The sequence below is a fragment of the Anser brachyrhynchus genome (genome assembly GCF_964034855.1).
Source record: "Anser brachyrhynchus genome assembly, chromosome: 2".
Lineage (NCBI taxonomy): Eukaryota > Metazoa > Chordata > Aves > Anseriformes > Anatidae > Anser > Anser brachyrhynchus.
This window is the reverse complement of record NC_137695.1, coordinates 57,228,103-57,250,480: the sequence shown is the minus strand read 5'-3', so window position 1 is coordinate 57,250,480 and position 22,378 is coordinate 57,228,103. Positions and strand designations below refer to the sequence as shown.

General features: G+C 35.6%; 1 protein-coding gene across 21 annotated transcripts in view; it reads left to right on the top strand.

Moving 5' to 3' along the window:
- Positions 1 to 22,378, top strand: part of CNTNAP2 (contactin associated protein 2) — a 1,160,459-nt gene that overhangs the window by 804,530 nt on the left and 333,551 nt on the right. For all 21 annotated transcript variants that reach the window (XM_080582584.1, XM_080582595.1, XM_080582598.1 and 18 more), the window contains one exon: positions 14,974 to 15,174. In XM_080582584.1, coding sequence (XP_080438710.1) covers positions 14,974 to 15,174 — 201 coding nt within the window. The remainder of the gene's footprint in view (positions 1 to 14,973; positions 15,175 to 22,378) is intronic.

Here is a 22,378-nt window from a genome sequence, read left to right as displayed (position 1 = left end):
GTTAGTTGTACTGTCACTATTGCTGTTAAAAATTTAGGAATTCTTGCTTCCTCCTTTTTTCTCTTGCAGATTTTTCTTTTTCTTTGTGTGTGTGTGTTTTTGTTTGTTTGTTTAAAAAAAAAAAAAAAGAAAAAAAGAGATGATTCAGCAATGAATAAGCCGCAGTAGACATCCATTTTCATCTCTATATACACATACATAGTGAGTGAAAGTACTGGTGATGCACATCACTTGCATGGGCAGGAGGTGTACAGAATGACTCTCCCATGATTCCTTTCCAAGGATTTACTAATGTGTGAATTTAGTACAGATTATGGAAGAGTGTGAATTTCCAGTGTTACAGAGAGTTTGTGTGAAGACTCTCTTTGAACACTCCTAGTAATTCTCAAGATTACACATATGGTTGCAGTTTATCACTTGGTGCTTATCTACAAAAGAAAACAAGTGTGCAATAGTTATAATGGGAATTTACAGTAGACATGATATTTTTAATAATTTCCAGATTGGGCACTTATTACAGCTTTGGGGGCTAGTATGCTGTAAATTCACCTCCATCTCTGTTGCACATGTCAGGAGGCAAATAGAACTGGTGAAAAAGCCTTCAGGTTGGTGGGAATAAGTGTGAAAAGGACATAAATCTGGGATCATCTCATCTGGGAATTGGCTGTTTTTATCTCCAAGGCCACAGAAATCAGCACTTCCATTGAAAATATGTCAGTCAAGGGAAAGATACTACGAAGAGACTGCTAACATCTGTGAAAATCAAGGAAGAATTTTCCTGGGAGAACCAGAGTTGGTTGCAACCTACTAGATTATCACTTACTCCATAGCATCACTTAGGAGAAGAACTTTTGGCATAAAATTTTTACAATTTAAAAGCAAACCAGTAACAGCATTCAACTTGGTTTAGTGATCAGAGCCCAGCCACCAGGGGCCAAAGATAAGGAGACTGTGAGACCCTGAGGAACGGCTACAACTGGAAAATATGAATGGAGCAAACTCTCAGATTTGGAATGGAAACCTGTAGATTATATGAACCAGGTCTCTGTTTAGAGAGTCTTAGCTATTTGCTGGAAGCCAAGTCTGCCTGATTTCCGATGGGTGATATATGCAAGACAGGGTGCCGCTTGGCATTCAGTGTCACATTAGGTATCCACATCTGCTTTTATTGTGTTTAAAGTTTATATTTATGATCCATCACTAACATGCTTTTTACACTTCCTGCTTTAGAGTTTTTCCTTTTGCTAAACTGAAGGTGTTTTTTTTGTTGTTTTTTTTTTTTTGTTTTGTTTTTATTTGTTTGTTTTTTCAGGGAGACTGAAAATATTGTCTTTATCTAGTATGTGTCTGGTTTACAGTGTCAGGACATACTTCCTTGACTGGAAACTATTGACATAATGATCTTCAATTACCCCAGATAAGATTGATGAGACTGACTTCACACATACTGAAGCATTCAATAGTAAGCAATTTTAGAAGATAGTGAGAATAAATCATTCCCTTTCCTTCCCAAAATTCTTTTTTTTTTTAATTTATTTATTTATTTATAACAAATATGTTACTATAAACCTTGAGAGACTAGCTTTTTTCTCTACTTTGGGAAGCAATTCTGTACCACAAATTGAAATCGCTGTAGATTTTCTGTCAGACCTGTGTTGTCCGACTGAAATGGAATAAACATGTTATTAATCATAAAAGGAAATTAAATATGTTTGTTTGTAGTAATACTACAAAATGCTGTCACAAAACACTTGTAAAAGGCAGCATTAGAAATTACTGTATCGGAGATCTAGGGACATCACAGCTTTATTGGATTCACTTTTTCTTATCAATAGTCTCTGGAGAGAAATTAGTACACCTACAGAGGCATACATATTCCACAGGAACTGCTTGACAGGCAGCTTGGGAGAGCTGGAAAGACAGAGGTGACTTTGCTCACCAAAGCTTTAGCATACAGGGCTCACTGCCTTCTACTCACTATTCATGAATCTAGATCAAATAAGTTTCTGTCAGAAGGACTGGCTTTTGCCTGCAGGTGCTTTATTGCTGGTATTGATCTGGTAATTACCATAGCACTAAGCAGAAATACTTACTACAATAGTTACTACAGTAGTTACTCTTACTACACAATATTTTGTATTTTATGGTGAGCAACTGATGAACAAAAAGCCGAACAGATAAAATGCTATTTAGAAGCTATGCTGAGACTGTTCAGGTGACTGATATTTCTGCTAGATAGAGCAGGTATAAATGGAGTAGACTCAGGTACTGTTGGTCAAGAGTTGTTATTAGCAACTCATTATCTTGCTTTATACATTGGCATGCATTCGCTGCTTGCTGGTGTCACTGTAAAACCTGGATTACTTAGGAACAATAGATCTGTGGGAATTATAAATAAATAAATACACCAACATACTTAATCAATGTTAATATTCAGAAGGGTGTTATGACATTTATTTCAGTAATCTTTACCAACTCCCCAGTGTTCAGGAGCTCTGAGCAGTTGCTTCACTTTTGCCTGACACTTTTGTCATGACAGTCACAAATTTTTGCTGCAACTGTCATGTTAATATTAAAACTATGCTACTTAATGCCCAGCTGTATTGCAAATGTGCTTTGTGGCATCTGGAGCAGAGGTGCTGTAGATGCCACAGGCCACCAGCCACTTTCTTTTTCATTAATCAGAGACAGAGAAATCAAATTAACTGACATTTTAGCCTTCATAGGCAGAAATCACTAATCAGTCTTATGGTTTTAGTAGCATGTTAAGACCCAAACCTAGAAAATTTATTTTCAACATTAGATGTTAATAGTTTCAAATCAAATAATATGTCTTGAAGATGTAGATAGAACAAAGATATTATCTAATATCCCTTGAAGATGCTTCCTTCTGTTTCCTATCTATATTGGCCTTGGAAATGTCTGCTGTTAACTCTGTTACTAATAAGTTGGTTCAAATGTATTTGTGACTAACATTTTAATAAGGCCATTAATAAGTCTCTTCACATTCCATCTTTCAATAATATTTTCTGCTTCATATAGTCTCTAAGTTATTTCTTCAAATTCATGAATAAGAATGAATGTGGAGCAATTGTAAGTATTATCTGTGTTCTTTTAAGCAAATAAATATATATATATAAACTTTAATTCTGAGCAAACTGTGGCTCTATTGAGGATTCCTGATCTCTCAGAATGGTATGTCCTTAAAAAAATGTTTCTTATTTTATTTTTTTGTTTCTTAAAGGTAGATTGAAAAAAAATACAAGGAAATACAAGGTCCTTTCTTTTTAAATTATTTTCAGGATATCCTTATGCCTAAGTGAATATCTGCCACGTGACTGAAATAAAGTGAATTTTTAAGAGAATTGACCAGTTTCTCTTTGTTCCATGTACCACAAAGATTTTTCCATAATTAGCAAATTATTATCTCTTTTAATTTGTTTGGTTTTCTGGTTTTGGTGAATTTAGTGTTTACAGAATTTATGGATTAGTTATGTTAAGATCTTTTTTTGTAAATGGCTTATTGGGTGGGAGGGGAACTGATTTTTTTTTTATCATGGGCTAAAAATTGCTTTACATGAAATCTAGATTTTTATCTAGAAAATTATATTTTAATTCTTGAATTGATGATGAACACTTTGAATCTTACCATCGATTTCCTGAACTATCCAGACTGCATGTTTAGTGATATGAAATTTTAATTATTAATATTCAAGGAATTACATTGGAAAAAACATTAGCTCTGTCAAAACATTTGAGCTGCAACACCAGTTTCCCTGAAACACACAGTTTTGCAAGTGCTAGAAAGTTTACAGTATTGTCTGTACTTGTGTTTGTAGTATGTGCTCCTTTTCCTGTTTTGTCTTGTTTCTCTTCCTTCTCTGTTTCCTTTTCCTTCTCCTTTACTTTTTTTTTTTTTCCTTATTCTTCTCCTTTTCCTTTTTTTATCTTTGGTTCATTGAATTAACTGGGGAAATTTTTGTTCATTTTTGCTTTCTTTTTGCACCATAATGGGGGGTGGGAGCAGTTAGAATAGTTCTGATGGCATAGAAAAAATAAATATGCAGTGTCAGCTGTGCAAGTTGCAGACCTGCATATGGAAATGTGCAAGCAGATGGATTTCTGCATCTGCTCAGAACAGACTGAAGACAATAGTCTTCATACAGTTTCAGCATTCGGTTGATGGATCGCATTTTTTGTACTGAATAACATTAGAAGGTAAACTATGAGAACAATCTGTCACAATGTAGCATTTTTTTAAAAGTGAGCATATATGTGTAAATGCACGTGTATATCTGATAGGCAACAAAAAATTCATAGGCCTTTTCAATGTCACTGTTTTAATTTCATCCATAGGTAATTTAATGCTTTTCTGTTCATGGAGAACCCTGTGGAGATCAGAAGGCTGCTTGAATATAAAAAGTGATATCATTTATATTTCTTGTTCAAGAAAATCAACTTTCTATTAGTTGAATAAGGGGAAAACTAATAAAAGAATTAGGAAAATTGTTTAAGAGAGAAATCATTTTAAAATTCTATATAAAATGTAGTCAGACAGCTAAGTATCCAGCATGTCTGGATGAAAGGCATGTATATTTACAAATAGAAAAGATTACGTATGTGTCAAGAAGAGTCGTTGATAGAGGCCAAACTTCAGGTAATGCCAAATATATTGGAGTCTGTGGTTAAGCTATTACTGACTTTTTCAGTAACAGTTTGCTATATGTGGAACCTTGTCTGATCTACCATAGCATTCTCTATGGTCCCTAAATATCTGGCTGTTCTGTATGAATGCTGATGTTTCCTTGCAAACAAAATTTCATGTTGCTCTGGAAAGCAATCAGCTGTGATCATGGATGACTTCTGTAAATATTTGGAGCCTCAGTAGGAGCAGAGATGGTGTAATGTTTCTTTTTCCAGATAAGTGCATAATTAAAGCATTTAGATGTTCAATTATGTTGGATCCAACCTACAAAGTCCAATTACGCATAATCAAGAATTTTTCAGTATTTCAAATATATAGCTTAAATATGTAATTTCTATATAATTAAATGTGTGTGTGTTAAATTTATTATTAGGTATGGTTATATATTGGAATATTATTGTCGGGGAGAGGGAAACAGTATTTACAAGCCTTCAGTGAAAGGGAACGTAATACTAGACCTAGTAAAGAAGGAACTTCATTTTCATAGATGTCATCCTCTTCTTCAGCTTCTGTGGAGATTTCTGTGCACAGTCTGATTTCTTAAAGCTTAAAAGAGTATGCAGGAGAAACAGGTTTATGGAAATACACATTTTTCTGCTTTTTATTTTTCATGAATCTTATGGCTGCTGACACTGGAAAGAGTTTTGTGAAAACAAGAGTCTGTTGGACATTTGCTAGCAGGAAGCCAGTGAGGTGGCTGATACAACTAACTGCGTTGTTTCCCCACAGCACTTAGGGTACTATTTGCATGGGATATGCACTGCAAAGACAATTGGAGATTCTGATAGAAATAATGTCCCTGCAATGAGTTATGGAGCTTTAATGCTCCTATTTAGGTCCTGAGATGAGAAGGAAAGAGAGTGTCACACCATGTGTTTATGAGGAAATTAAATAAATAATAATAAAAAAATCCCATTCAAGGATTTTCTACTTCTGGGAGTTGGAAGTTTCTTGTCAGTCTAGCATGATCATTATTCACCATCTTTACCACACTTTTAAAATAGTATTTTATATATTATTTAAAATCCAACTTGTGACCCTTACTCATAAGTGGGATATTTATCTTTTCTCAGAACCAAGCTATAACTTTTGCTGTAATTTAGCATAGCAAATTATGATGTCCTATAGCTTGTTTTTAAATAACACATGGTTGTTTTATGATAGATGAAATCACTTAAGCACTGTTGTGTAATGTGGTGTTTTAAGTCACATTTCATTTGAGAGATTACAAATAAGGACCTTCAATGCTTCAAAATTCTTCTGTCAGTCACAGTGTAACTAAACTTCATTCTGCTATAATGTGACAGTGAATAGCAGTGTTTGAATTTTCTAATGCACAAGTGCTGAAATGTTGAAAAAGCAAGAAACATAATGTTAAACTAGAGTCACAGTAGTGTTTGTTATTCAGTTATCCAATGACGTGCTTAAGTTTAAGCAGAAGTTTTCTAATGGGATTCTTAAATTTAAACACGGCTTATATATTTCATAATAATAATGAAATTATCTAGAATGTGTGGTAAAACTTTGAACTGTTACTTGTCCATTCAGGAGACACCTTTTGAAAACAAAATTAAAAAGAATGTTGGTTAGAAATGCAGTTACCCATAGTTTTCTTTCCAGTGTTCAGATGTAAAGAGCCAAAGAAGCTTCTATCAAGAGAGAGCTACATTCTTGAAAATGGAAGCAATTATTTCACAAATACATGCTTTTTGAATTCTTCACAACAATCTTTTCAGGAATTGCCTAACATTCAGTTTGTTGCTGCAGCGATTAGAGAGGGATCTTCAGTGCTCCTTTTCCTGTCTGTCCAAGGAGAGGAGCTAGCAGGATGCTGAAGAGGAAAGTGGGGGAAATTACTCTTGAGAGAACTAAGTTGGATCAGTTAAGGGTATGTTGAGAATTCAAGCGGTGAAAAACTGATGGGAGAAAGAAAGGTAAAGTTTTAGCAGTAACGGTCGAGGGCTGCGTGCCTCTTCTGTCTGTCTGTTCAGCCAAGTAAAAATGAAAATTCACCTTAATTTTCAGTCAAGATAGTCCAGGAAATGGTTTCTTAAGATTCAAACGAGCACACTGAAAAGCACTGATGACCATTTTTCCTCCACATATCCTTCCAAATAAACTTTTCAAACTGTGGTACTTTTTTCATTAATTCTAGAAATCATAGCATCATAGCTAAAGAATTATAAAAGAAAAGGTCAGGCAGTAGGTTGATTTTTTTTTTAGAGTGGATATGTTCCAATGATAAGCTAAAATGAACTGAAGGTCACTTTAAGATGTATGCAAGTGAGCTTTCCAGTTTTACAATACCAGGTTATGTATAGAATCATAGAATGGTTTGGATTAGAAGAGGCCTTTAAAGATCACCAAGTCCACCCCATCTGCCATGGGCAGGAACATCTCTCACTAGATCAGTTTGCCCAAAGAGCTGGCCATCTTGACCTTGAACACTTCCAGGGATGGGGCATCCACAACATCTCTGAGCAACCTGTTCCAGTGTCTCACCACCCTCATAGTGAAGAATGTCTTCCTTATATGTGATCTAAATCTACCTTATTTCAGCTTAAACAATTACCCCTTGTCTTATCACTACAGGCCCTTATAGAAAGTGCCTTTGCCCATATTTTATTTATAATGTTGAAAAAAAAATAATCATACTGTAAATTATTTTATGTCCTTTGTTTTTGACTTTAATGTTCCTCAATCTAAACTGAACTCCAATTGCCATCTGTTAGACTAGACATGTAAATGATCCAAGTCTTCCTTTGTATGGCTGTACTGTTTCTCATTATTGTTCCTTACAATACATGATAATTTTTAAATTCTTGTTCCTATTAGTACCCTTATGCAGTCATTTTCTACATTAGATCTCAAATCTGATTCAGGCTTTTCCCATAGAGGTACTGTGCTTCACCATAACAATGTTCTATGTTGCTGCATTTTTTTTTATTTAAAAAAGTGATCTTTATTCTCTTTCTTGAAATACTCTTGAAATTAGCTTTTCAAAACTGTGTTGAATGTTTTGAAATCATCTTGAGTAATTTAGATAAGAACTCCTCTGTTTATCACATCATTAAACCACCTAAGGCTTCCAACAAATCGAACAACCATGTGATTTCATTATCACTTCTTTGATAACAGTGTGTTCTCTGAAAACTTTCATTTGGTCACATCTTTCGACTGTATCCTGTAAAACATCTGATTAATTTATTATATATAATATATATAATATATAATTAATATATATATTAATATATTATATATATAATATATAATTAATATAATATATAATTAATTTATTATATATTGAATTTAAATATTATAAACTTAAGTTCAGTATCACAGTATGTTCACAGAATAAGTAAGAGATTTTCCTCTTCATGAACTATCACAACAGTACATAAACACAAAGGGAAGTGCACAGTTTCATTGTCTCAGATGATAATGTCTGTAAGAAGTAAAAATGAAAATATCCAACCAGTGGATGGTAATTAAATTTAAAAATGTGTTATTATCTTGATGAAGAAACAATGAAAAAAAAAAAAGTAGAAGGAGAAAATAACTGCAGCAATAGTTGAAATACATTTTGGGATTGATTTATTCCCTTCTTATATACAATTAAGAAACTTACCGACTTTGATTTCAGTAGAGTTTGGTCCATAAGTTCATTGTTTGTTTACTCTTTTTGTTCGTTTGGTTATTTCTTCTGGATATTGGATTTTTCTGATCCGAAACCATTGGCTATATTAGTGAGATGAGAGCAATAGAATTCTTATCACCAGAGTATCTTTACTGCAAAATTGACATTTGCAAATCTCAGGCAAGATTGTCAAAACACTCATTAACTTCAATGGAGCCTTCATTTCTCATTTTTATAAACCAACTGTAGCTCCTTTGAACTCTGTAGCTGAATTAGTTTCAAACTGCTACATATATTTTGAAACTTGTGTATATATATATCCTACACAGAGAAATATACATATATATATATATTTACAAAGGGGGAGGGAGAGAAGGGTACCATGTGCTGTAATTTTTTTTCAACATCATTTGTATACATCAGATCTTCTGTCTACAACATTGCTTCAAAAAAAATATGTTTAGTTCAATGACATTGCTAATGACTGTTGAGGCACCATCCCACACAATTCAACAGAAATTGAAATACTAAGTATGTTCTTATTGGAAAATAAAATTGGAGATCTCATAATATGAGGTGATTACCGTTTTAATTTTTATCCTCCCTAGAAGGCAGTCCACTTTTAAATGGTCTGTCTTGTATAGTTTCTTCAGTGATTTGTAGTGTAGCATATTGTAGAGCACATTGCAGTAATCTAATTTGAAGTGACAAATGCATTGATGATAGTAAAAATCATGATGTCTAGTAAAGAGGCAGCTATCATAAGGCTGACGTGGGAAATAAATGCATTCTTGAATGTTGATGCAATACAGTTGTCAAATGGTAGGTAGAAATCAAAAAGAGCCTGCAGGCATCATTTCTTAACAAGCGCAAAGCACCCAGCAGCAGAGGAAGATGGACATAATTTTATTGCATCTTGAAATTACTTCATTTGGCCTTTGTTATAGGTATCGCCTTACATTTATATTAATTGAGCTTGTGGCTAACTATCACATCCTTCCATGTTATCTGAATGCTAAATATGCATAGCTGGTTTTAACAAGTTACAGATGTGAGAATTTTCAGCAGTTTAGTACTGGTCATCAGCACTGATCACTTATCCTCACTCTTCTGCCTGCAAGTTCACAAAAAGTCTACTAAACAGAAAGAGACTTGGTACATAACCAGCAATATTTTGGATAAAGAGTAATTAGGCACCATGATGTTAGCGATCAAGAAGACAGTCATCTAGAAGAAATGTCATCAGCTTGAGGATTAGAGCTTCTGAAGTGTTGATTTTGCTTATGACTGACAGACAGAATGGACTCCAAATATTGGAGTGGACTTGCAGTCTTTACTTCTGGATTTGTAAATAATGACGGTCATCAAAGAAATATGACTTATTTGAGATGACCAGGTTTTCTCAAAACCATTTTCTCTGAGACTTCAATCAAGAACCACTGTGTGGGTGAGTATGATGAAAGTCATCACTACCAGATGATATTAATCAAAATTGTCACCCAAATTTAAGGTCATGAAAGTGTGTCCATTAAAAAAGCCTCTGAGCTTTCACCAGAGACGGAGAGAGGATGGTTTTTTAGAAAGAAATTTATTTTCTGATTTCTTGCATGAAAAATAAATAAATATATATATATCTTAACACTATAAGTCCCTTAATACTGAAAAAGCAGAACTATAATGGTGTTAACTGTAACTGAAGATTAAAGAAAAAAAGAAAAAAAATGTTTATACTTGTGAAATATATGGATCATATTTTTCTTGCTTGAGTGAGCACCAATCGAATGAATGAGGAAACACCATTTCATTGCAATGACATGTTTACAGCTCTGCCCTCTTATTAATTGTGTCTCACTAATAAAAAAGCAAAACGGTTCAATAATAAAATAATTCATTAATAATGATTGGTAATGATTCAATAATAAGTGAAATGGATTTTAAATTTCTCTAATCACTAGCTACAGGAAAAACTGACCATCAGTGATATAGAATAGTTGTAAATACTATCGCCAGCATAACAAAATATGCTAAGTATTGAGTGGGAAAAATCTCTTGCATTAATAGTTGATTAGATAATTTGAATAGCTAGTGATTATTGAATCATTACTAACTACATCATCACAATTAGTGGGCAGGACTGTAAAAGAGGCATTGCAATGGAATGGTGTTATCAAAAGAATAAATTATGAATGTCACTTTAATTGCCTTTGGAGGAAATAGGTGGTCATTTCCTTTTTTATGTTATTTTTAGATTAATCTTCATCTTGCTGTAATATTTATCTGTTGGGGAGATAGTGCTTCAGCACAGAGTAATATATAGACTAATTTAGAGGGACTCCGTTTTTTCTATATTTGTATCAAATATTTTACAAGTTTGGAGATAATTAGATTGGTCCTATTTAATAACATTATAAATTCTATTAATAATCTATAATTACTGATATTATTTTTACAAAGCAAAAAAAAACCTTTTCATAGTAATTATTCCTTTACAGCTGGAATGATCTACAGAAAATTTAAAAAAAAGGAGAATGCATTTTCTAAGAATTGGATGTCAGTGACTAAGTGGTCATCTGGGAGCAAATTACCTTCCTGATGACCATTAGCTGTTGTCATCCAGTGGGAAAGCTCGTTTCCGTATAATGAATACAGTTAGGGAGCGCCTAAGCTTCCGTGTCAATGGGAAGTATCCAGTCTCTTCTACTGAAGGCGAGTCACGTCCTCTTGAAATGTGGACAGTTTGAGGCCAAGAGATGGAACAGTGTGGGACAGGTGCTATGTTTTCAATGCACACATTACTTTTCTTCTTCACTGTGCTACAAAGACACTTGTTGCAAAACTGCATTGAATTCTGTTCTCTACGTAAATCTATGGTTCAACATTATTTGTAAGGAAAGCGTAAGGGATTCATCCCAAATTACAGCACTCACCTCAATGGCAGAATTCCTCTTCTGATACTTCATAAATAAAGCATTTTCTGACAAAGAAGCTAAGAAAGTGATCTTTCTAAAAATCCACATTTTTAGTGTAAATTAATGATGGAATAAAGCAAACCGCTCCAACCTTAAATATCACTGAACTTAATTGAAATCTGTGCATAGGATTTACTTTGGGGGAAAAATGAAATGCAGTCAACCTGATTAGCAATGATGCTTTACCTAATTATGATAGTATAATTTATCTTTCAGTCAAGTCAGCAGATGAGATAATTCTTGCTTCTCAATGTTATTATGATATCAAAAGAAATTCTATCACTATCCAGCCTACATTCTTAAACTACAACACTACTCAAAAGTCTCTTGGGTTTTATGAGCTAATGATATAATGAGATTGTTCATATGCATATATTGTACATAAACATTAAGATCTATACTATGTACTTTTTTTTTGCTCAACTGCTATGTCTTGTCTCAAAGTTCTCTGGGTATGTATGAGTTTCAAATTTAAGGCAAAGCCCAGCTCCTACACTGGTTGTCTAAACTACTTTTTGGACTAGGCAATTTTGACCAGCCTCAAAGAAAACACTACACAATGGACTAAGGTGCAGGAATACATTGTCAGTGCACCCAGGAAATGGTGACTGTCCCATGCAGTATCGCAGAAGACAAACAAACAAACAAAACCACCTTGTTTTCCTCTAATTTGGTTTAAATTGCTCTTACGTCCTTCTCTGTAAAGTTATTGCATTTTTTTTTTTTGAAATTTAAAAAATACTTGGATAGCTTTTAAACATTAACTTTTAACTTCCTGTGTTTGTAATGGCTATAATAAAGACATGTTACAGTACTACTGTAATTATCCTTAGATTATTAATAACCATTCTCAACATTAACTCATTTTAATATAGTTCTAGTAATTTGAATTTTAAAGGTCATAAACACAGAACATTTTACAGATGATGCTACTTAGCATTATAATTGGTATGTGATCTCTGTTCTTTAAAGGTGTGTTACACTGTACAGAAGCCATATACACAGCTCTTCAGGTTCTTATACTGTCCTACAAATTGTCTCTGAACACTTGTGGTTAGAAATAACCATAAGTTATGCTTTCTTAAAATAATCGTTGGTGTATTAGGGGAATATTCATACCAATAATTTCCAGGAGTATATATCAAATTACAGTTAGCTAGGATACATTTTTCACCTCCAAATGAGATTCCTTAAATGAGATTTCTGTGTATTAGTGACAGAAAACGTGGGGTAGCTTTTCTTTTAGATTTTGATATGTTAACTTTGACTACCACATCCTGTTCTCAGCTACGTGAGAGTAATTCCATAAATCATGATGATACAAGTACTTAAGGTAGTATGAATTATTTGCATTACCATTTCTGTAACTAAAGTTGGCTGCAGTTCTCAAGCAGATTACTGACTGAACGGTACTGAAGAATGGTGTCAACTAACAAGCAGTTTCTGAAAAATTGGAACCATGAAAGATGTTATTATTTTCAAACTATAAATATCTAGCTGATTTCCTTGGGAAATATTATCACGTTAACAAATAAGACTAAGTTTTAAAAAGGAAAAAAATGTTCTAGCTGTGCAGCGCTAAGTTTTCTCCATGCATTTGTTGTACCCATGAGGCATTTAACCCTTTCTACTTAAAGGCAACCTAGATCCATCCATGAGTATGTTTCTGTCTTCCTTCATACAGCGTCCACAATAAAGCCTGAAATTCCCTCACTGTGAGGGGAAGTGTCAGGGCTACATTGTCTGGAATCCAGTATCTTGAAAGGAGCTCCCTTCACAGACGTGAGGCCCAGTGCAACTCCTATTGCTAATGCCGTTCCTATGGCTTTTTAATGGCTAGTTTAGGGGTCTTTCCTGGCTCAGAAATCTAAGGTGAGGCTCTAAATGGCCTTTCTAACATGTTAGAGCTCTTACATGTGCAGCACTTTCTGCCAAAAAAATGAGACATTGCTGTCAGAGAATGTATAATCTATATCACTCCCTTCTCAAAAACAATTTTTCAGTAAACTTCCATCCCAGGTTTTCAACCAAATTCTCATGTAGTCTCTATACAACGTGGTAGGTGAATTGGTAATTTTTGATTTCTCCTTGGAACGCAGCTTGGTAAAAAATGTGGGAGACATGATTCATATGTTCATTGATAAACTACACTGTTTTCAGTATTAAAAATTAAACGATGTAATCACAGTAGAATCTGGTGTGTCCCTAATATGTACTGCAAAGCAGTATTTCTATCTAGCCCATAGCAACTTACCATGCATAATTAATTTTCCTCACAGAGAAAGCTTAAGTCTTTAGAGCATCAGCCTTGTGTCATGCTAATCAATTTTTGAACAAAGTTAATCCTTATTATTTTCATAAGTCACTATTATCATCAGTTGTTTAGGAGGCTTCTTCACAGAGTATATTACAGTATATACCCATTTTTAAAAAGGGTAAAAAGGAGGACCTGTGGAACTACAGACCAATCAGCCTTACCTCTGTGTCAGGTAAGAACATGGAGCAGATCCTCCCAGAAACCATGTTAAGGCATATGGAAGACAGGGAGGTGTCCTCAGCCAGTTTGTGGATGACACCAAGCTGAGTGATGCAGCTGACACTCTAGAGGGAAGGGATGCCACACAGAGGGACCTGGACAGGTTTGAAAGGTGGGCCCACATGAACCTCATGAAATTCAACAAGGCCAAGTGCAAGGTGCTGTGCTGGGGCAATCCCCAACATCAGTACAGACTGGGGGATGAATGGGTTGAGAGTGGCCCTGATGAGAAGGACTTGGATAAAAAATGAAACATGAACTAACTATGTGTGCTTGCAATCCAGAATGTCAATTGTATCCTAGGCTGCATCAAAAGAACTGTGGCCAGCATGTTGAGGGAGGTGATTTTTCCCCTCTACTCCACTCTTGTAAGACCCCACCTCAAGTACTGCATCCAACTCTTGAGCTCCCAGCAGGAGAAAGACATGAACATGTTCAGAGTGGTTCCAGAGGAGGGCCACAGAAATGATCAGAGGACTGGAGCACCTCTCCTATGAAGAAAGGCTGACAGAGATGGGGTTGTTTAGGCTGGAGAAGAGAAAGTTCCAGGGAGATGATATTGCAGCCTTTCCTGCTTAAAGGGCCCCTATAAGAAAGATGGAAAGAAACTTTCTATAAGGGCCTGTAGTGATAGGACAAGGGGTAATGGTTTAAACTGAAATAAGGTAGATTTAGATCACATATAAGGAGGACGTTCTTCACTATGAGGGTGGTGAGACACTGGAACAGGTTGCTCAGAGATGTTGTGGATGCCCCATCCCTGGAAGTGTTCAAGGTCAAATTGGACAGCTCTTTGGGCAAAATGATCTAGTGAGAGATGTACCTGTCCAAAGCAGATGGGGTGGACTAGATGACCTTCTTCCAAACCAAACCATTCTATGATTCTATATTGGTTATCAAGATTCCAATGGTAACCAGCGTTTCATTCTTTCAGCAGTTTGTCATTGTTGGAACTATGCTCTCATATGATGGCTTAACGTGCAATGTACTTCTTCCCTACTGCCCACTCAAAAACATCTTAGAGAACACTTTAAGCTTTTATCAAAGGATAAGATTTATTTTAATTCAGTTCAACTGTCTGTATATTACCAATTCTTGTCTTGTCTTTTTCCACTCTCTATTTCAGAGGATAAAGTATGGACAACTGTCTATCATGATCTGCAACCGCAGACTTCTGTGGGAGGCAACAGCTTGGAAAAATTATCTGTACTGCAGCTCAACTACAGTGCAACGATGGACCAGATTTCTGCCATTACCAGTAGTGCTGAATACTGTGAGCAGTTTATCTCATATTCTTGCAAGATGTCCCGGCTGCTTAATACACCAGGTAGGCTGAGAATGGGTTATCAGTTAAATGCAGTGTCAAAGACACTGAACAAATCATCAGGGATTGCTGCTAGACCAGTCCACTCAGTGACAGCATATCTTTGTTGTCCTTCATTACACACCTCACACAGAGGTAAATAATTGAAAACATAGAATAAATTATCTTCTTTAGAAAGTTTGCCTTTTTGCTTACTACTAAATTTATTTTATTTTATTTTATTTTATTTTATTTTATTTTATTTTATTTTATTTGCATCACAAATCTGCGTGTTCTCTCAGATTTGTTGCTTCTTAAACCTCCCATTTTTGGTAAACAGGGTAGCTTTGGAAGTTTAATCATCAGAGATATTGAAATACTGCTTTGACCTTTGTCCTGGGTTTTGGTTGTCAGTCTTCATATGCTACTGTCATTGAAGGAACTGGCTGAATAAGTATTGGAATTTTCCCACTAATATCTCTGAAACAGTTTTCTTAAACATGGAGTATTTTTAATAATATGATGCCTTACACATTGGCATGGTCAGTAATGTGGTTGTGTGAGAAATACAATATGCTAGGTTACATTCATTATAAATTTCTCATTTTGATCTGTAGCTTTACTGGAAAAGAACAGTCATAGTAATGCTATATGTACCTTCTCAACAACTCTTATCTATAACTGATAAAACTATTCGTTGTTGCAGAATCAGTAAAACAGCATATAAAGAATAAATTATTTTTAGAAACTATTAATATACACCTAGTACTGCATCTACGCTCTAATTGTGTATGATAGCATTTGATGTTAAGTAAACCTCTAATGGCACTACACGAAGACTGGGTTATATGTGGAAACATAAAACATTTTGTGATTGTGAAATGAGTACATTGTGATATAAGCAGTTAAATGTGTTTCAGATGAAGCTAATGGCTTACAGTGTTATACTTTAAGCTCCTTCCTCTCATGAATTTATTTTGGCATATTTTCTTTTGGTGGTATAGATAAGGGTTCATTTAGCATGCACGCGCGTCTTATCACAATTTCCATAAGCATTTCGTTAGTTAATAGATACTGTAATGCTTGTTACTCCTCTCCTTCCTCCCTGCTGTTTTTGAAATATTTCTAATGCATAGTTTGTCTCTGTTGCTATTATTTTGCTTAATTTAGCTTAGCAAGGAGACTCTGCAAAGTGGGAAATAATTCTTCTTTCTTGGGCCTTAATGTATAGGAGGTTCTGAATCATGTTCATAATTAGAAGTACTGTGATTAGATTCTGCTAGTGGATACTATTTGCACATGCTTCAAAAGTGTAGTATATGGATATATTTTTGGGCAGGTAATTAGAAGGTAAGTTTACTTGAGGACTTGAGCTGCAGATAATGTACATAGAAAGCTTATGGTTTACACAGAGTACAGTGTTAGATTCTCCTTCGTTGAATGTATAGGACTATTATTTCAGGACCAAATTGTATTTGTTAGCATATGTTTATATTGTAGTAAAAGAAATATATACTGTAATTGCAGTTGTTTCCAGCTGCTTCCAAATTTAAAGCAATTAAGCAGCACACAAATTTATTTTAAGAACAATTAAAAAAAAAAAAAGAATAATCAATTCCAGATATTTACATTTTTTAATTTCTCAGAAATGTTTTGGGTGTATTTTGCGGATATCTCTTTCTCCATGTTTTCACCTTTTGCGTGGAAAGAGAAATTAAACTCTTTATAAGATGGTTTCTTGGTCTGGAAAGTGAGTTTCTGGAGGTATTTTACAAAGTAGTTTGTTGTTGTTTATTTGTTTGTTTCCTGTGAGTGGGAGAAAGAAACAATAAAGACAGATAACTTTAACCTAAATAGTAGCAACTAATCACACTAGTGTTTGCATAACACCTGTAATGGTTTGTACACATAACACAGCAGTGATTTGTGTGTTAGTGAGGGAGAGACCAACACATTTTCTTTCTTTACTATGTTTTGTATTCTTGGCTGTTGTCTATGACATCTAAGCTAAGGAACTAGTTTTTCATATCCTTTTTTTTTTTTTCCCCTTGGAGAGAACAGCTCCAATTACTTATATAGCTTCTTCCACTACAGAGCTTTCTATATAAATCATTCCAGTATTGTACACACACACACAAACACACACACAAAAGACATTTTGTATTCCTCAGAAAGGGGAATCCAGTTTTGAAACCAGTGGTAAAATCTCTACAGACTTCATGCGATCGGGACACCATTTGTGGCCTCGATCATAGATACTTTTCTAAGTCAAAACTCTTCCTTTACACTTTTCATATATTTCAGTAACCACTTAGAATAGACTAGTCGTTTTGTTTTAAATTGCATCAAAGAGAACAGAAAACTGAGAAGAGAGTGCAGCAGCTCAACTTTTTCACTTTTTTGCCTCTTGGGTATCACATCAATTTACAACATGATTCTTTCTCAGGGAGAAACTGCCCAGTTAATGTAATTTAAACACAGTCAGGACTGAAACAGTTTATTGATCTATTAATGACAAGTAATTAACTAGCCACCAGTGAACTAAGGCTTTTGCTGCCTTAGTTATTCATTTCCTGTCGAGGTCGTTGAAGTATATACAATGGCAGTAATACATGTTTTGCTGCTAATAATAGCTTAAATAGTTTTGTTGTTGTTGTTTTCTTTTGATTTTTTTTTCCTTAATGCACTGGAAACTGCATTGAAGGTCTATATTTGAGGAAAGCTTTCCTATTTATAAACTAATTTTGTTGGGGGACGTGTGGCTGCAGGCATAGAGGTCCAAGAATTCTCATTATCAGTTGCTTTGAGAGCAACACATTTTGCTCTCAGTCTGTAAAGACTAAAAATTGTCACTGTTTTGAGTCTTTATTTCTCTGGGTCTGTGTCTTTTTGTCTTTATCATGTACTTTCATACAAGCAAAATGACACATACATCGCACAGAATAAATCACTGGAAGCATTGGGAATTGGGAGTGATTTTACATGTCACAATGTCATTGCCTTTCCACTTAGGCCAAGGGAAGCCAGACATTCCATGTAAATTCAGAAGAAAATTCAGAAATGTCATGAGAGACTTCTGAAAACAGGTGTCTCATAAAATTGTAGGATAATTGAGGTTGGAAGGGACTGCTGGAGGTCATCAAGTTGAATTTTCTGCTCAAAGCAGAATGAAAGTGCTTGCATAGCAGTAAATAAAGGCTGTCAGGAAATTGTTTTCCTTACTTACTTTTTGTTTGCTTGGTTTGGTTTCACTTGGTTTGGTTTTGATCTTTCAGCCTAATATCTTTTAAATTATATGCAGACCTAGGTGTCTACTTCAAAATCTTAACAAAAGATCATCAGAAAAAAAATAAATCAAGACAGCTTGGTAACTTTCTTAAGAAAGCACAAAACCAGACACCTCTGCTGAAAATACCCCATTTGCTTATCACAGGAAACAATAAAATTATAGGTGTATTGTAAACTTCTGGAAAAGCCATTTTCAAATGGGGAACCTACAGTGGATGAAGTTGTCTCATAGACTTTATGTCAATTAACTAAGTATTGGAGAGATCTCTGTTCAGTTCTGGACTGATAGAGATTTTCTCTGTAAATTTAAGATTTTTTTTCCCATTTCAGTCAATATTAGGTTGATGTATCTTATTCTCTGTATTGTCTATTTAGATAATAAGTTTATTAATACAGCAATTGCTTTGTGAATATATAGTTATTAGCACAATAAAGGCTTGATCTTGGCAATATAAGTAACTATTACTGTTAATATACGAATAAAATGATAAACCCACGGACCATAATTCCAACTTAATAACAGCGTGCATGTATATGTAAATTTTGAAGGAAAAAAAAAAAAAAAAGGAAAGAAAGAAAAACTCCAGACTGTTTTGCTCTTTTAAATTTACATTTCCCATATCCTCATTTCTTCGTTACCTTGGAAACTTTCATTTTGAGTAGATAATGATATGTTTAGTACTGAAGACAAGCTAGCTGTTTTCTGAGTTCTCAATGCCCATACGCATTCCAGTTGGTATGAGAGGTAACAGGACATTTCCTTCATTTCCAAACAGGAACTTGGATATAGAAGGAAGTTCTTTTGTGCCCACTGGTTAATGAGAATGAAAGAAGCAAAGAAGGGTATAGAATCACAGTGCTTTTAGAGGAAAAAGCTCTTTTTATTTGCTATAAGAAGAAAACTGATATACAAGACAGTGAAATAATATGCTGATAGGCTGCAGAATACTAGTTAATAAAATTATATATTTTCATACACTGTTGTCATTAGACTTCGTGTTAACACCTGCTTGCTACTTCCTTGGTATTAAACTGTCCATGGGACACTGATCTCAGCCCCTGAAATGGGGAGGGAACAGCACGCTGGTTCTGCCATTCTTTGCTTCCCCCTGGGAATAACAACCTGAAGGGAGGAGGGCTGCTGTGTTCACAGTGTCTTTGAGTCTGTCATTTCCTAGAACTGTAGGAGCTGTAACAAATAATCAGAGTGTGGGAGCTAAAAGCATAGATATAGAGAAAAGAACAAGATCTGTTCGTGTTGTGTTCCAATTTATATTCCTGTTCACTAAGCAGGGAAAAAAAAAAAAAACCAAAAAAACAAAACAGCAGTGAAGCCTGCAGGCAGCATATGAAAAGCATAAAGCAGAGTTACTACAGCAAATGAATTACTGTTTTGTACCTGTTTTCTTTACAGTAAATGAGACAGCAGCTTCATGAATTCAGGATTTTAGCAGGTGGAATAGAGAACTTAATTTGTTCAGTTGTTTTAGTTACAATAAGCCAGTTGAAATACCAGTAATAAACAAGATTTACAGGTAGACCGAAATAAAAACAAAGTTAAAAGTTGCAGTATGGTATTTTTATTAAGTAGCCATCCATATCAGAACTTAGTATATAAATTTCCACATCTCTAGAGATTAACTGAAGTAGAGTGCTAGTTGCAGATGTAATACCAGTTTAACAAGAGTTTCTCAAAAATAGTCTGCAGGACTGCAGAACTCTTCTTCTCTTAGTGATGAGTGGAAGCTGCTCCAAATGCAGCTCCATAAGCTCTGACCTTAGCATGCAATTCTTACTGCTCTTTCACAAAACATGCTTGTAAACTTTCACGTATCTTGTCCAGATTTAAGAAATTTACTGATTGTTCCCTTCCTCTCTATTGCTATTCTAGAATATCACCTGCTAGTGATTTTTTCAAGCACAAGAGTCACAGAAGTAATGTCCTTGCCCATCACTTTGGTTTACACACTCATGTTCTAGGAGTGGAAACAAACAGCTTTTGGAGGCTACATTTTTCTTTGTTGTTTGTCAAAAATACTAGTAGTTCATTATAGCCCTGCAAATATTAGAAATCCTTTATGGGACACATAACTGTAGTGCTCTGAGACTTAGTTTGTTTACTACATCTTTTTAAGAAAATGTGTTGCATCTGAATTTTAAATTTAACTCTGTAATTGTAGCAGAATGTTCCAAAATGTTTTGTTTGTTTTTCTTATACTCACTCTCTCTCTAAATGTGTTCTGCCTATTATGGAAGAAGATTCACTACCTTTAGTTTTTAAAAGAAAGACAGAAGAACCTGTCCTCTGGAAAGAGTCCTCTGGACTCGTTCTAACAGGTACACATCTTTCTTGTGCTGGGGGCCCCAAACCTCGATGCAGTACTCCAAGTGTGGCCTCACAATGGCAGAGTAGAGGGGGACAATCACCTCCCTCCACCTGCTGTCACTCCTCTGTTGATGCAGCCCAGGATGCAGCTGGCCTTCTGGGCTGCAAGCACGCAGTGCTGGCTCATGTCGAGATTTTCATCCACCAGAATCCCCAAGTCTCTCTCTGCAGGGCTGCTCTCAGTGAGTTCTTCTCCCAGTCTGTACTCCTGTCTGGGATTGCTCTGACTTAGGTGTAGCACCTTGTAGTTGGACTTGTTGAGTCTCATGTGGTTCACATGGGCCCACTTCTCTAGACAGTTCAGGTCCCTTTAAATGGCATCCCTTCCTTCTGTTGTATCAACTGCACCATTCAGCTTGGTGTCATCTTTAAACTTGCTGAGTGTGCACTCAATCCCATTGTCTATGTCATTGATAAAGATATTGAAAAGCATTGGTCCCAAGACAGACCCCTGAGGGACACTGTTCATCACCCGTCTCCACCTGGACATAAAACCATTGACCACCACTCTCTGGGTGTGGCCATTGAGCCAGTTCCTTATCCACCAGATGGTCCACCCTTCATATGTGGAATCATATTAAAGCCCTTACAGAAGTCCAAGTAGATGACATCAGTCAGTCTTCCCTTGTCGACTGATGCAGTCACTCCATCACAGAAGGCCACCAGATTGGTCATGCACAATTTGTCCTTGGTGAAGCCATGCTGGCTGTCCTGGATTCAATCCTTGTCCTGTATGTGCCTTGACATTGCCTCCAGGAGGATCTATTCCATGATCTTGCCAGGCACAGAGGTGAGGCTCACCCATCTATAGTTCCCTGGGTCCTCCTTTCTACCTTTTTTAAAAATGGGAATGATATTTCCCTTTTTCCAGTCACTGGGGACTTTGCCTGACCGCCATGATTTTTTAAATATGATGGAGAGTGGTCTGGTGACTACATCAACCAATTCCCTCAGGACCCTGGGATGCATGTCATCAGGCCCCATAGACTTGTCATTGTTAAGCTGTGTCAGGAGGTCCCAAACTTGCTCTTCGTTTACAGCGGGAGGGACTCTGCTCCCCCAGCCCCTGCCCAGAGGTTTGAGGACTCGAGAGATGTGGGAAGCCTGGCCACTAGTGAAGACCAAGACAAAGAAGTTGTTAAGTACCTCAGCCTTCTCCACATCTGTTGTTACCAGTTCTCCATCTTCATTTGTCAGAGGCAATACGCTCTGTTTAGTGATGACACTTTCATTTCTTGAGGCTGTACATTTTACTGAAGGCTATATCTAGGGTTTCCTAAATTATAATCCGGGCTTTCCCAGCTGACTGCCTGGGGCCTTGAGCTTTCTCTTCTGTATTATGTTGTATGCTTAGAAAGCCTTTCCGCCACTCAGGAGTCTCTTTACAAGTCTCTTCTAGTCTCTTTTAGTTATTGACTGGAAATACCAGAACCATCTTGTTAAACCATCTTGTTAAAACTACTTTCTGTTATTAGTAATGTCATCAGATCCCACACCCTATATTATACATGTTTTTCATAACGAGTCCATTAGATAAATCCCTGGAACACAGAA